Raw genomic sequence first — 12,999 nt, forward strand, 5'->3', positions numbered from 1 at the left:
CAGGATCTCCTTTCTGTCTCCATTTCCGTCACACTGCCAAAAAGAGAAGGAATTCCCAAAACTGAGTTGGTTATTAAGTTCATGCACTTTATTTGTCTGTATTCTCCAGGATTGTGCTTTTTTATCTGTATGTGTTGTGGGTGTGGTTTGGAAGAAAACGTACTGGGCTCTTTTGGAAGATTCTTTATGGAGCTCAGTGGTAGGGGCATCATACCGCCTACTGTGCGTGGAGTGTTCAATGTGAATGTCTACAGGCAACATGTTTCTCCCTTTGGGCTTCATTAGCTTTTCTCTTCGCCACTGAAAACAGAGAGCTTTATCAGAGTTTAACGCTGATCTATTTCTGAAGAGATGCTGTGTTTTGGCTGCAGAATTGTAATTACACCTACGGTAGAGAATCAGGTCATGAGGAGTTCATGCGTTCAAGAACTATGTCTGTCTGTCTGCTTCTCTCTCTCTTTCTCTCTCTTCTCAGTTAAGTTCAAGGTTGTTTTGTTATAGGGATGTGCTTGGGTATCCGAGTACTCTGTTAACTGTTTAAAGTGCCAGTATTTGAGCATTGGTATTTCTATCTGGTTTTTCGTGTTTTATTACAGGAAGACAGAGAGAATATACAGACCAACATTTTATGTTTTAACAGTACTGGAAAATGTAGTTTGCTCATATTTGCAATTAAGTATGTATATCATGTTATACTTCGCTGTATATTGCCAATGGTGCATTGTTAAAGACATGACTGAAGAGGCAGCAGTAGCGTGGCTTTATAGCTAATGTGTAAATAAGATACACTAGCTGATGCTAGCTAGGTCCAGAAACAGTGAAAATACATTTCCCTGATAAACTAATATTTTTTTATAAGAAGATGATGAGTCCTCGTTAGCAATGCTGTGCCGGTTTGCTATTTATTAGCTCAGGGCTCATTCATCAGTGTTGGAATCTACTGATTTCCCATAGCTGCTTTTGAATAATAAAACGTTTTCAAATGTAATCTGTTCTGCTAATTGTTCGTGTTAAAATAGTAACATAGCTCTACGTTAATTCCAAATCAAAAGTCCATTTTTCCTTTCCCTGCAGTTAACTGACTTCATTAACTCTTACAAGTACTTGAATATCAGAATTAGTCAAAATGCACATTGCTACTGTGATATGAGTGTATAATACTGCCAAAACAAAGTGTATTGACAAAATAACAGATAATGACATTAACAGTAATAGTAATGATAATTACGATAATGGTTAGCAAACCAACAAGTCTGTCTGCCTTTTTTTTTTCGCCTGTTAAATTTGGGAACAATAGATCATTTGGATGTCATTTACATGCACTTGCTCAAAGACATTCATTGTGTGTGAAGCAGTTCTTTCTAAAATTGCTACTAAAACTCAAATATGCATATGACTCTTGCAAAATGAATGAAATTTATATTGACTGTATTTTTTTGTAGAAAAACTGTGCTTTGCCTTTTTATAGAGATCAAAATTTCTAATCTAGGGTTTCACTAATTCAGTTCTCTTGCTAGTCAGTGTCTATATGTGACAAGTGAATAGTCACACTTATTTGCTGTTGAAGAATGTACTCTTTATGAATCTGTGTTGTTCGTGACTGTGGTGACTGACTTGTTTGGACTGAGTAATTGGAGCAGGCAGTGATGTCAGGAGAGGATTGATAGTTTTTGTAATGTGTGTCATCTGCCCTGGATTTGGTTCTGTCTCCATACTGTTCCAGATCCAGTTCCCTGTCCCTGATCCCCTCCCTAACAGTCCCCTCTTCCCCTTTGAGTCCTGATTGAGGAAAGGATGGAGATTTTTTTTCTCTCTCTTTCTCTCTCTCTCTCTCTCTCTCTCTCTCTCTCTCTCTCACACTCCACTCTCTCCCCCCTTCCTGTTGACCGCAAAATGCTGCTCCACTAATTAGCTCTTTATCTCCCCCTCCCTTTCCTGTCCCACCACCCCACTTTTTAATCCTCTTGGATTTCTATTTTTTTATCGGCCATGCATGGTTAGCTGTATACAATGGAGGAATTAATTGGCACAAGCGTGATTCGCACCACTCATCAGTGTCTTGTAGAACCTCTTTTTTTGTTTTCTCTTTGTGGCCCTCATTTCTTTTTCTCCAGAAGCGCCTTCAGCCTTTCCTTTGCCCTAAAATAAAAAATTGTTCCATCAAAAAACTTTCCTTCCCTTTCATCCTTCTATTCTACTCCTCCTCCTGTATGGCTGGGCTCAAAACTAATTTTTAAAGGGATTTCATTTTTCTTTCTGTAATAACAAATGTGTCTGCTCTAACCAGTTGATTCTTCCACCTCTTTGCTGTCTCTTATCTGTCTCTCTTTCTCTCCTTTGTCCTGGCCTTTTCCCTCTCTCCTTTGCAGATGGACGTGGTTTATACATTCCAGTCGGGCCAAACGGCGGTCCCTGGTGCCCTGCGCCGCCAGCCCTCCGTGGTCAGCCAGCACAACGACGCAAAAACTGTTTCTAGCCCCACCCATGTAGGGATTTCCTCTTCCTCGCTGTCCGCCAATTCTGCCGCAGCCAGCGGGCCGTCTGCCCCTGCTTCCTCCTCTACTGCAGGCAGTGAGTGCCACATAACACCTGGCAAGCTAACAGCAACACTGCTGCTGTGCATGCTGCTAATTCCACTGCATGAGAACTGCAGCAGTTTTCTGCCAAAGCAATATAACCATCTTCTTTCTCACGTTTCTCTCACTGTTTCACACTGTCTCTGTCTCTCTGTCATGGAAGATTACCAAAAATGCTCCCTCCTTTTTTGTTTATTGTTGAAATTGGGCTTATATATGGAATAAGGTTTTGTCCTTTAATTGTTGACTTTTGAAAGTGCATGTTTGGGCAGGGAGATTTTGCAGCATCCTGCTATTTCATGTGGTGAATGGGTAGACAACTGCTTTCTTTTAGACCAGTTGATCTGCAGTTGAACTTCCTCTCATTAACACAGGGAAGATGTTTTCTGAGATACTGTAATGCTTTTTAAGCTTTTTTCCTTACAATAAAAATTCCAACATCTTAATCCCGGTATCTACCCATACCAGTGTATAAGAATGATATAAGCAATCTTTTAAGGCACTCATGTTTTGTAGTAGCAATGTACATGAAGAATATTATCATTAAAAACAAGATAGAATTGTTCTAGAATGCTTATAAAATTGCACTGTATAGCGTTATAACAACCATGAATAAGAAACAGTATTAAATGTAGGGTGGTTACGTCTACCTGATTTAGACATTTAATCAAAAATGAATGACTAGCCACTTTGGAAGACTTTGATATATGTTGAGGAACAAGTAGCTGTGTTAAGTTTTCTCAAGCTCACTGAAGCCATGCCAAGAGATGCAATCATAATATTCATTTCACCAGGCCTGAAACCTGACTGAAAACTAATTCAGGTGTTTAGAAAGAGGAGAAAGCTTAGAAATCTAGGCCTAGAACTTCACTAAGGAAATACAGAATGCTTCTGTAATTCTGTCACTTGTACATGATTTGGTTATGACACACAGCACACACAGAGCCAGTAGGGAACACATTTGATGGACAATAGATAAATGTGTTTAACATTAGCCCTTATGAGAGTCATACAGATGAAACTTCCCAAAGTCTGCACTTTAAAAGAGTCAGAAATTCTTTGGAATTTGAATGCTTGAACTACATCCTTTGGCTCTTTTTCTTTCTCCTCTTTCTCCCCACTTTTTTGACTGAAAAAGGTAGAAGCAGATTAGCGTCCGTTCCCTGGGGTGATCAGAGTTACTCTAAGCATTATCTAATTAAGGGGTCTCACAAGGGTTAATAGCTGAGGTTTAAATCCATTTTTTTCTTCTTCTTCTTCTTTATAACAGTGAATCCCTGCCCATTTACAGACTGCTTACATATCTACAGACTGGGTGTGCTCTTGTGTGTGTGTGCACCTGAGCATATATACTGTATGTCTTCACGTGTGTTCTTTTATATCCTTTTTAATTGGTCCCCAGTGCTTACAGTTTCCTTACTTGCTTTCTGCAAGGAAACCTAGAGCTATGGCTGCACAATATGGACAAAATACAATATTATGATTTTATTTGTATTGTACATATTGCATTATTTTTTTTTTTATTATTATACAACTCATTTTTATGCATTTTTATGCGAGCGCTTGACCTGGAATGGACTCCACAAGTTTGTGTAAAAGCCTCTGATGAGTGGATAAAATCCACAAAAATCATCTGAAATCAGTCATTTGTGAAAGGAAGAAGAAAAAATATCTGACCTTTTTGTACAAAAGAGATTTTGCATGCCCTCAAAATGCATCCTGAGCATTTATTCTTATCTTATTTTATTATCTATCTTATTCAACAATTTTTTTTTTTACAGTTATGAAGAAATATTCTAGGTCAAAATATAAAATTTAAGCATATTTGTGCCAAATACAAAGAAATACTAAAAGTCTTTTAAATATTTTAAAGATTTTTTCTTCTTTCTTTTTTATGCTGATATCATGTGAAATAAAAAAAACAACAACAACTTTGTGTTAAAATAGATTTTAGAAAGAGAAGAATTCAAGTAGTGGTCTCATTTGGTTGAACATCTTCTGCAGCACTTGTTCAACCACACACTGTTTGCTATGAAAGCACACATTTGTGGGCAGAGCAAGGATAGGGCAAGAACCATGAGAATTATACTTTTTTATTGTAATAGCAAATTAAAAAATGATGTATTGTGCAGCCCTAGTTGCACTAAAAGGAATAACCAAGATGTCTTAAACTGGCAGAGTAATGGTCAGTGTGGTTAGAATCCCACACATGCTTAAAGGAAGCGATAAAAGGCCCTCACTACCCTGAACCAGGTTGTGCTGAGCTCGACAGCGCAATAATTGGCCCCGTTCCTCTCTAGCAATTGCTGACCTTTCCCTGTCCCAAGAGGTCGAGGCGTCTCCAAGGTGACGAAGCGTTGCCTTTCTCCCTTGACCTGCACCGCATCACTGTCTGCCCAGCAACAGAGTCTAGAGAGAAGGAGAGATTGAGGAAAAAGAGAGAGATGCCCACCCTCCCAGTGCTCCATCTCTCCTCTCACTTTCTCTCCACTGCTGAGAGAGCAGACGCTACATCTCACACATTTCCTCATTCCCTTGCTCTCTCTTTCTCTCTCTCTCTGTCTTCCTCTCTGACTTTCTCTTCTAAACCAGCAGGGTCTCTGACTCTCGTGGGCACTCTTTCTTTCTGTCTTGCACACCTCTCTTACACCATTTTGTATCATCCATCTTTCAGACTCTTTCCCAGCCCCTTCTTTCTCTCTCTCTTTTTTCTTCTGCTTCTCTCATAAGCACGTCTCTGCATCATACTCCTTATTTAGTATTTGGAGACGACACACTCTATGTTTTGCCTGTCCCTGCTGCTCTGTATTGCAGGAGGAGAAATGAGTCATGACTCTTCTGCTTTCTTTATCTTGGTTACCTTGGCAGGAACGTTTTCATGGCATCCCTTTATCTTTCAGTAGAATGACATGCCTTTGTGTGTGTGTTTGGTTGGTGTTTTTTTTGTTGTTTTTTTTTTTTGCATGTAATCTTTTATTAATGCTTGAAAAAACAGAACGCAGGGTGGCCAATCACACACACATATCAATACATACTGTGATGTGAACAGGCCCATAATTGTCATGGATAAGAATTTTAAAATTCTCAGGAGTCCAGAATCCTGACCGTGGCAAATAACTGCAAAATATTCCTTCGAAAGGCAGCTGGTGTGCTTCAGAACATTATCATTTGAGCAATTTCTCTGCAGATTTGTGCATGTTTGTCCCATACCTTTGTGCACCTCTAATGGATAATAATTACCATTAATACTAGACTGTCTCAGGCAGAGGTTTGGAAATAGTTAAATTAATTTACATACTTAAAATCTTTGCATAGTGTATTAATGTTATTTGTTTGTGTTCTAACATTAGAGTTTACACTTACTGCCCAATAAAATAGCTTTTAAATATAATTCTTTCAGGTGCCTACAAATTTGCACGGTACTTTGTATATTGACCACATCATTTATTACACTTTTTTTCTATGAAATTTTATCAGCTCCACTCACTGTATATAGGTGCCCTTTGTAGTCCTACAAATACTGTAGACCATGTTTCTCTGCATGCTTTGTTAGCCCCTTTTCACCACCACAGAACAGGTGTTATTTGAGTGTTGGATCATTGTCAGCACTGCGGTAACACTAACAGAGTAGTGACATGTTAAAGTGTGTTGCGCTGGTATGAGTGGATCAGACCCAGCAGTTTTAGAACACTGTGTCCTCTCACTGTCCACTCTGTTAGACACACCTACCTTGTTGGTTCACCTTGTAGATGTAACGGCAGAGATAGTAGGTCATCTGTCGTTGCACAGTTTGTATTATTCATTCTCTGGTCCTTCACAGGATGCTGCCCACAGGACACTGTTGGCTGGATATTTTCGCTTGGTGGGCTGTTTTCAGCCTATAGTGTAGAAAGCAGAGGTGTTACCCACTACACTATCCCAACCACAAGTAGATACACTTATTAAAGTCGATTGTTGGTGCACATTCAGTGCTGTGCAAAATACGCTGAAGCAAATTGTTTAAAATAATTTATCTGGGACTTAAGTCTGTTTTTCCTTGTAATAACACCATGTAACAGTCAGTGTGTCAGTGTGGATTGTTTAGATTTTCTCATGATTAAAAAAACGGACCTGCAGTCTATTCACATTCATCTTATAGATAGATGGATAGATACTTTTTTAATCCCAAAGGAAATTTAGCAGCCAGTAGCACACACACAACACTGTACAGTAATAGTAATAAGGGTGTAGACAATATAACAGGAAGAATAAATATAAAAGATCCTATCTACAGGCATATATATATATATATATATATATATATGTGTGTGTGTGTGTGTGTGTGTGTGTGTGTGTGTGTATATGTATATAATATTATATATCGCTGCTGCTGGAAGAAAAGCTTGTATCTCCAAAATAGTAAAAAAAAAAACATAAGGAAAAAACATACTTTCAATGTAAGTCAGTGGAACCAGAATTTTTCCCATGTCATTTTGGGTAATTTCTTTTAGGCCATTCATCATAAAATTTAAAAACAATATAAAGAGTAACAGATACTTTCAAATTATGTCAAAAACTAAAAAATGCCAAAAAAGGTTTTCTTACAACAGCAACGAGATATATATATATATATATATATATATATATATATATATATATATATATATATATATATATACACACTGCTCAAAAAAATAAAGGGAACACTCAAATAACACATCCTAGATCTGAATGAATGATATATTCTCATTGAATACTTTGTTCTGTACAAAGTTGAATGTGCTGACAACAAAATCACACAAAAATCATCAATGGAAATCATTGGAAATGTATTAACCAATGGAGGCCTGGATTTGGAGTCACACACAAAATTAAAGTGGAAAAACACTACAGGCTGATCCAACTTTGATGTAATGTCCTTAAAACAAGTCAAAATGATACAAATGTATTGTGTGTGGCCTCCATGTGCCTGTATGACCTCCCTACAACGCCTGGGCATGCTCCTGATGAGGTGGCGGATGGTCTCCTGAGGGATCTCCTCCCAGACCTGGACTAAAGCATCGGCCAACTCCTGGACAGTCTGTGGTGCAACGTGGAGTTGGTGGATGGAGCGAGAGATGATGTCCCAGATGTGCTCAATCGGATTCAGGTCTGGGGAATGGGCGGGCCAGTCCATAGCTTCAATGCCTTCATCTTGCAGGAACTGCTGACACACTCCAGCCACATGAGGTCTAGCACTGTCCTGCATTAGGAGGAACCCAGGGCCAACCGCACCAGCATATGGTCTCACAAGGGGTCTGAGGATCTCATCTCGGTTCCTAATGGCAGTCAGGCTACCTCTGGTGAGCACATGGAGGGCTGTGCGGCCCTCCAAACCACCCCACACCATTACTGACCCACTGGATGTTGCAGGCAGCAGATCGCTCTCCACGGCGTCTCCAGACTCTGTCATGTCTGTCACATGTGCTCAGTGTGAACCTGCTTTCATCTGTGAAGAGCACAGGGCACCAGTGGCTAATTTGCCAATCCTGGTGTTCTCTGGCAAATGCCAAGTGTCCTGCACGGTGTTGGGCTGTGAGCACAACCCCCCATTTGTGATCATCGGGCCCTCATACCATTCTCATGGAGTCGGATTCTAACCGTTTGTGCAGACACATGCACATTTGTGGCCTGCTGGAGGTCATTTTGCAGGGCTCTGGCAGTGCTCCTCCTGTTCCTCCTTGCACAAAGGCAGAGGTAGCGGTCCTGCTGCTGGGTTGTTGCCCTCCTACGGCCTCCTTCATGTCTCTTGGTGTACTGGCCTGTCTCCTGGTAGCGCCTCTAGCCTCTGGACACTACACTGACAGACACAGCAAACCTTCTTGCCATAGCTCGCATTAATGTGCCATCCTGGATGAGCTGCACTACCTGAGACACTTGTGTGGGTTGCAGAGTCCGTCTCATACTACCACGAGTGTGAAAGCACCACCAACATTCAAAAGTGACCAAAACATCAGCCAGAAAGCATAGGTACTGAGAAGTGGTCTGTGGTCCCCACCTGCAGAACCACTCCTTTATTGAGTGTGTCTTGCTAATTGCCAACAATTTCCACCTGTTGTCTATTCCATTTGAACAACAGCTGTGAAATTGATTGTCAATCAGTGTTGCTTCCTAAGTGGACAGTTTTTGAGCAGTGTGTATATATATATATATATATATATGGTATGGGACAAACATGCACAAATCTGCAGAGAAATTGCTCAAATGATAATGTTCTGAAGCACACCAGCTGCCTTTCGAAGGAATATTTTGCAGTTATTTGCCACGGTCAGGATTCTGGACTCCTGAGAATTTTAAAATTCTTATCCATGACAATTATGGGCCTGTTCACATCACAGTATGTATTGATATGTGTGTGTGATTGGCCACCCTGCGTTCTGTTTTTTCAATATATATATATAAATTATTTATTAATGATTTATAAATGACAGTTATTGTCAGAATAGATCTAAGAGAAGGTCTGCCTCCTTTTATGGTCAGTCAGATAGTTCATTTTAAAACCAACTTAGCACCCATCTTCAGAAATGCTTTTGTCTTGTATTTTCTGTTCTGCTGTTTTACTCCCTCTGCTTTCTCTGCCCTTTCTTTCCAAGCTCTCTTGCTCCCTTCTCTCAGGGCCACCCTCGCTTCATTTCTGCGGGGTTAAACTTTAATGAGCACATTAAACTGGAGGGGCCACAGGACCTGTTAAGATTAAAGGCCAGTTTTCTCTAGATCTGAGGCAGAACAGCCTATGGTCTTCACAGGGAGCTTACTGGATGACCAGAATGCAAAGAGACATCGAGGTCATGCAGCAAAGAGCTCCCAGCTTCACTTGAAATTGCAGTTTTTAGCATCGTTTGTTTGTATTTTTAGGATATTGATAAAGACATCAGTAGTTGATAACCATTAGTTGGTTATTATTGTTTTTTCAGTCCTTGTTTTCAAGTAGGTGCACATGCCTGTTAAAAGGCTGCTGTGAGATAGGTATGTGTGGAGCAGGGAAAGCATGGAGCAGTTTACAGTGCAGGGATACTGAAGAACTGTGTGTCAATGTGCATGTTTAAAATCAGCAGTATGTCTGCTTGTTCCTCACTGGCTGTGAAGAGGAAATATCTTTCCTTGTACATCAGTCTGTCCAAACACATTCAGCTGCATCAGACAGAAATGCATACTGGAGGAAAAGCACCGGTAGAGTGTCTTAAACTGTAATGATACAGTAGTTATTTTGATCAAAATAACAAAGTTAATGAACTCATGCTTCTACTCTATGCCATAGGAAATTCTGAACTGAAATGATGTTAACTCTAGATATCAATTAATACAGCCAAAGCTAGAAATCAATATTGTTGTATGACACACGTTCTGCTTTACACTGTCCAGTAGTGCTGTGTAAAATATTATTTCTATTCTGCTCTACTTTACCCTGTGCACTATTATGTAGTGTAAAGTAGAACAGTATAGACACCATATGGCTCAGCGCTACTATATAGTGTAAAGTAGGACATCTTTTTGGTTTGGCCCAATGACCATTGTAAAAGATTAGGGTAATTTGGTGCAGTCATTCTACAGGACTGGCAATGACAGCCTTTTAATTTCTAGTCTAAATGACTGTTAAATATGACATACTAATTTCTCAGAATCAGAAAAGAAGCAGAAAACATTTAACAGAAAAGATACCTCAAAAAATAACTATAGTTTTTTGCTATTTAAATGTGTTTTCCTTTTCCTTTATTACTTTCATTAATGTTTTCAGTTTTTCAACAAAGTCTCCATAGCCATGTTTGATATTCAATATCAATATTTGATATTCAACTCACAGTTTTTCCTCTTTTTGCCTCTTTCATTAGTAGTAGTTTATTGACAGCTACACAGCCTTTTAGATCTATAGTGTTGAGATGTCATCTCACAGTGGAAGGATGGACTGAAACACTTGGAGTGTTTCAGCTCTGAAGCAAGAGTGGAGCTTGATTTTCTTTTCTTTTATATATATATATATATATATATATATATATATATATATATATATATATATATATATATATATAATTTATTTGATGGTCACAGGTTTGGGTGGTCTACCAGATCTTGCATAGTTGTCTCATTTGCTTCCATTTATCTTAAATATTATTTCCAGAAATATCTCCTTTAGCCATTTTAGATGCACAAGATGATGTGTTTAAGATGTGTTTAGCTAGTCGCTTGTGTGAATGTAAGTGTCTGTCTGAAGGGAAACAGTTTCAATGGCACCTTTTGGAACCTTTTGCTAGGAAGATGCAGCTGTAACCAAAGTCCTTATAGGAAACCGTACACTTAGTGACTGTTTTGGCGATGCACCCGAACAGTTATTTCCACTCATACCAGCTCTTGTGTTTTTGAAAGGGAAGACACTGATGAACTTGAAACTGAAAGCCACATTTACCTTTTAAAGATCAACTGATTTCACTACTAAAGTCTGACAAGAATTACATAAATGGTGTGTGGCTTTTTACTCAAATAATGCGGAAAAACGTGTTTTTTACATGTCATTGCATAATGAAGAAGACCTTCCTCCACTTGTGGCTGTATCAGCAAGCTGACTGGCTCTTTTTATTGACTTTCCCTGTAAGATTATGACATGTTAAGCATTGTGTTATACCAGTGATTTTTCAACAGGTGAACTGTGTCTTTCTTTATAATGCCTCTGCTGTAATGTGTTGATTTTAAGGTTGAGATGATGGAAAAGTAAAATGGCCTTAGAGTGCACAAAAATTAGTCGACAAATTAGTTAGATTTCATATAACATTTAGTGCTGGTGACTTTGAATACTTTTCTGTTAAATATGTATTTCCTACTTTTTCTGATGCTGAAAAATGAATCACTGAATGGCCTTTTTTGACTGAATTGAATTACCGGAAATCTCTGACTTGCACTCAGTATTATCTTGATAGAAATAGCTTATCTCCAGTGCTTTCTTCCCTTTCATCTAAACTAAGACACTAAAAGTGATCTTTACCATCTCATTACAGACATGGTAATGTGTAGACATCAACTTCAGACATGTTCATTAAGAGTGTAATGCATCTTCCTCTTTGCTTTTGTTTCTTCAAAAGGTTGACTGTAAGCGCTGATGCTGCACAAGCACTGGGCTAACACTTAACATGTTGGATGAGGAGAATTCTGGCAACAAAAGCTGTTATTCAGCTCTTTGATGCCAAGGGAGGAGTCTTCCCCTCCCTCTACCTTCAGCTGTTAAATATACAAGAATGAGCCCATCACTCCTCCCCGTCCTGCTCTCACTTTACTTTAGCACCAGCCTGACAGAACTATTCTGCTCATTTTCTCACCCCTGGCATGTGATGTCTTCAGCGTAGAGACTGCCACCCTGTAGGATCCTTATGCAACAGTTCTAAGAAAAATCTAATGTTCCGTATTTTCCTCTTAATCCAAAAATGCTCGATCAGCCAAGACATGTCAGGTGTCTGAAGTTTGCTTCTTTAGATTCGCTCTGGAAATATGAGGCTAGTGTAGCTAACAAGTTGTCACACCCTTGCCTCAAACCCTTTCCTCAAACTATTTAAGGGAGCTTTCACACCTACTTTTAATTTTTCATCATTTTAGTTCATTTTGATAGGTGTGATACTAGGACCATACTCAGGTCTGCACTAGAACCATGGTCCGCCAAACATTGAGGTTCTTGTTGCTTTTTCAAGTGAATCATGGTTCATTTTGCCGCTGGTGTGTTATGATTGCCTGCATCAAACAAAGAATTTCAACATCATAGCAACTTCTTCTAGAAGCATGCAAGTGTCAGCATGTTAATAATACACGCTGGTGTAAAAACAGCGTAAGTCTTTTTGAGATTGCTGAACTTTAGTTTTTTTTTAGTTTAAAGTGGTTTAGTTTAGTTTTTTTAGTTTAAAGTGGTTTGACGAAAGTCTCTAATGCTTTAGAAATACACTATTCATGATTCAGATTGGTGCAGTAAAACCTTTTATTACATGCAAGCTACATTAGCTTCATAATGCCAGAGGCCTACTAAAGACGCAAACTTCAAAAAGAAAACATGTTCAGACTGGCTGATTATTTGGGGTAAGGTGATGTGCACCATTTTGAAAAGCTCAGGGAAGAACTCATTGGTAAACAGTTGTAGTCGTGAGCAGTGTTGAAAGCAAGGGTTAGTACATACGCATGGTTCCAGGTTTACCATGTCTCTTTCTTGTTTCCTCCTTTTTAACATTCTTCTCATCTTTGCCATGCATTTCTTCTCTGTTACATGCTTAACACCTCCAACCTTATTCTCATTCCTATTCCAAATCATAGAACACAGTATCTTGTCCTGTACATTGTGCACGTGTGGTGGGCTAATGCCTGTTAATGTAAATGTGGTAGGCATGTTTGCTGTTTGTGATGTGTTGGTGCCTGTGAAGTTGTGTAGTGATATGTC

General features: G+C 39.1%; 1 protein-coding gene across 6 annotated transcripts in view; it reads left to right on the top strand.

Annotated features, from left to right (window-relative positions):
• atp2b4 (ATPase plasma membrane Ca2+ transporting 4) overlaps positions 1-12,999 on the top strand; it is a 98,653-nt gene that overhangs the window by 81,064 nt on the left and 4,590 nt on the right. For 2 of the 6 annotated variants that reach the window (XM_037532319.1, XM_037532318.1), the window contains exon 20: positions 2,370-2,571. The exons of 3 other annotated variants lie outside the window; for them this stretch is intronic. In XM_037532319.1, coding sequence (XP_037388216.1) covers positions 2,370-2,571 — 202 coding nt within the window. The remainder of the gene's footprint in view (positions 1-2,369; positions 2,572-12,999) is intronic. One more of the 6 variants, XM_037532320.1, reaches the window with a different exon arrangement.

Source organism: Pygocentrus nattereri, chromosome 21 (assembly GCF_015220715.1).
Source record: "Pygocentrus nattereri isolate fPygNat1 chromosome 21, fPygNat1.pri, whole genome shotgun sequence".
Lineage (NCBI taxonomy): Eukaryota > Metazoa > Chordata > Actinopteri > Characiformes > Serrasalmidae > Pygocentrus > Pygocentrus nattereri.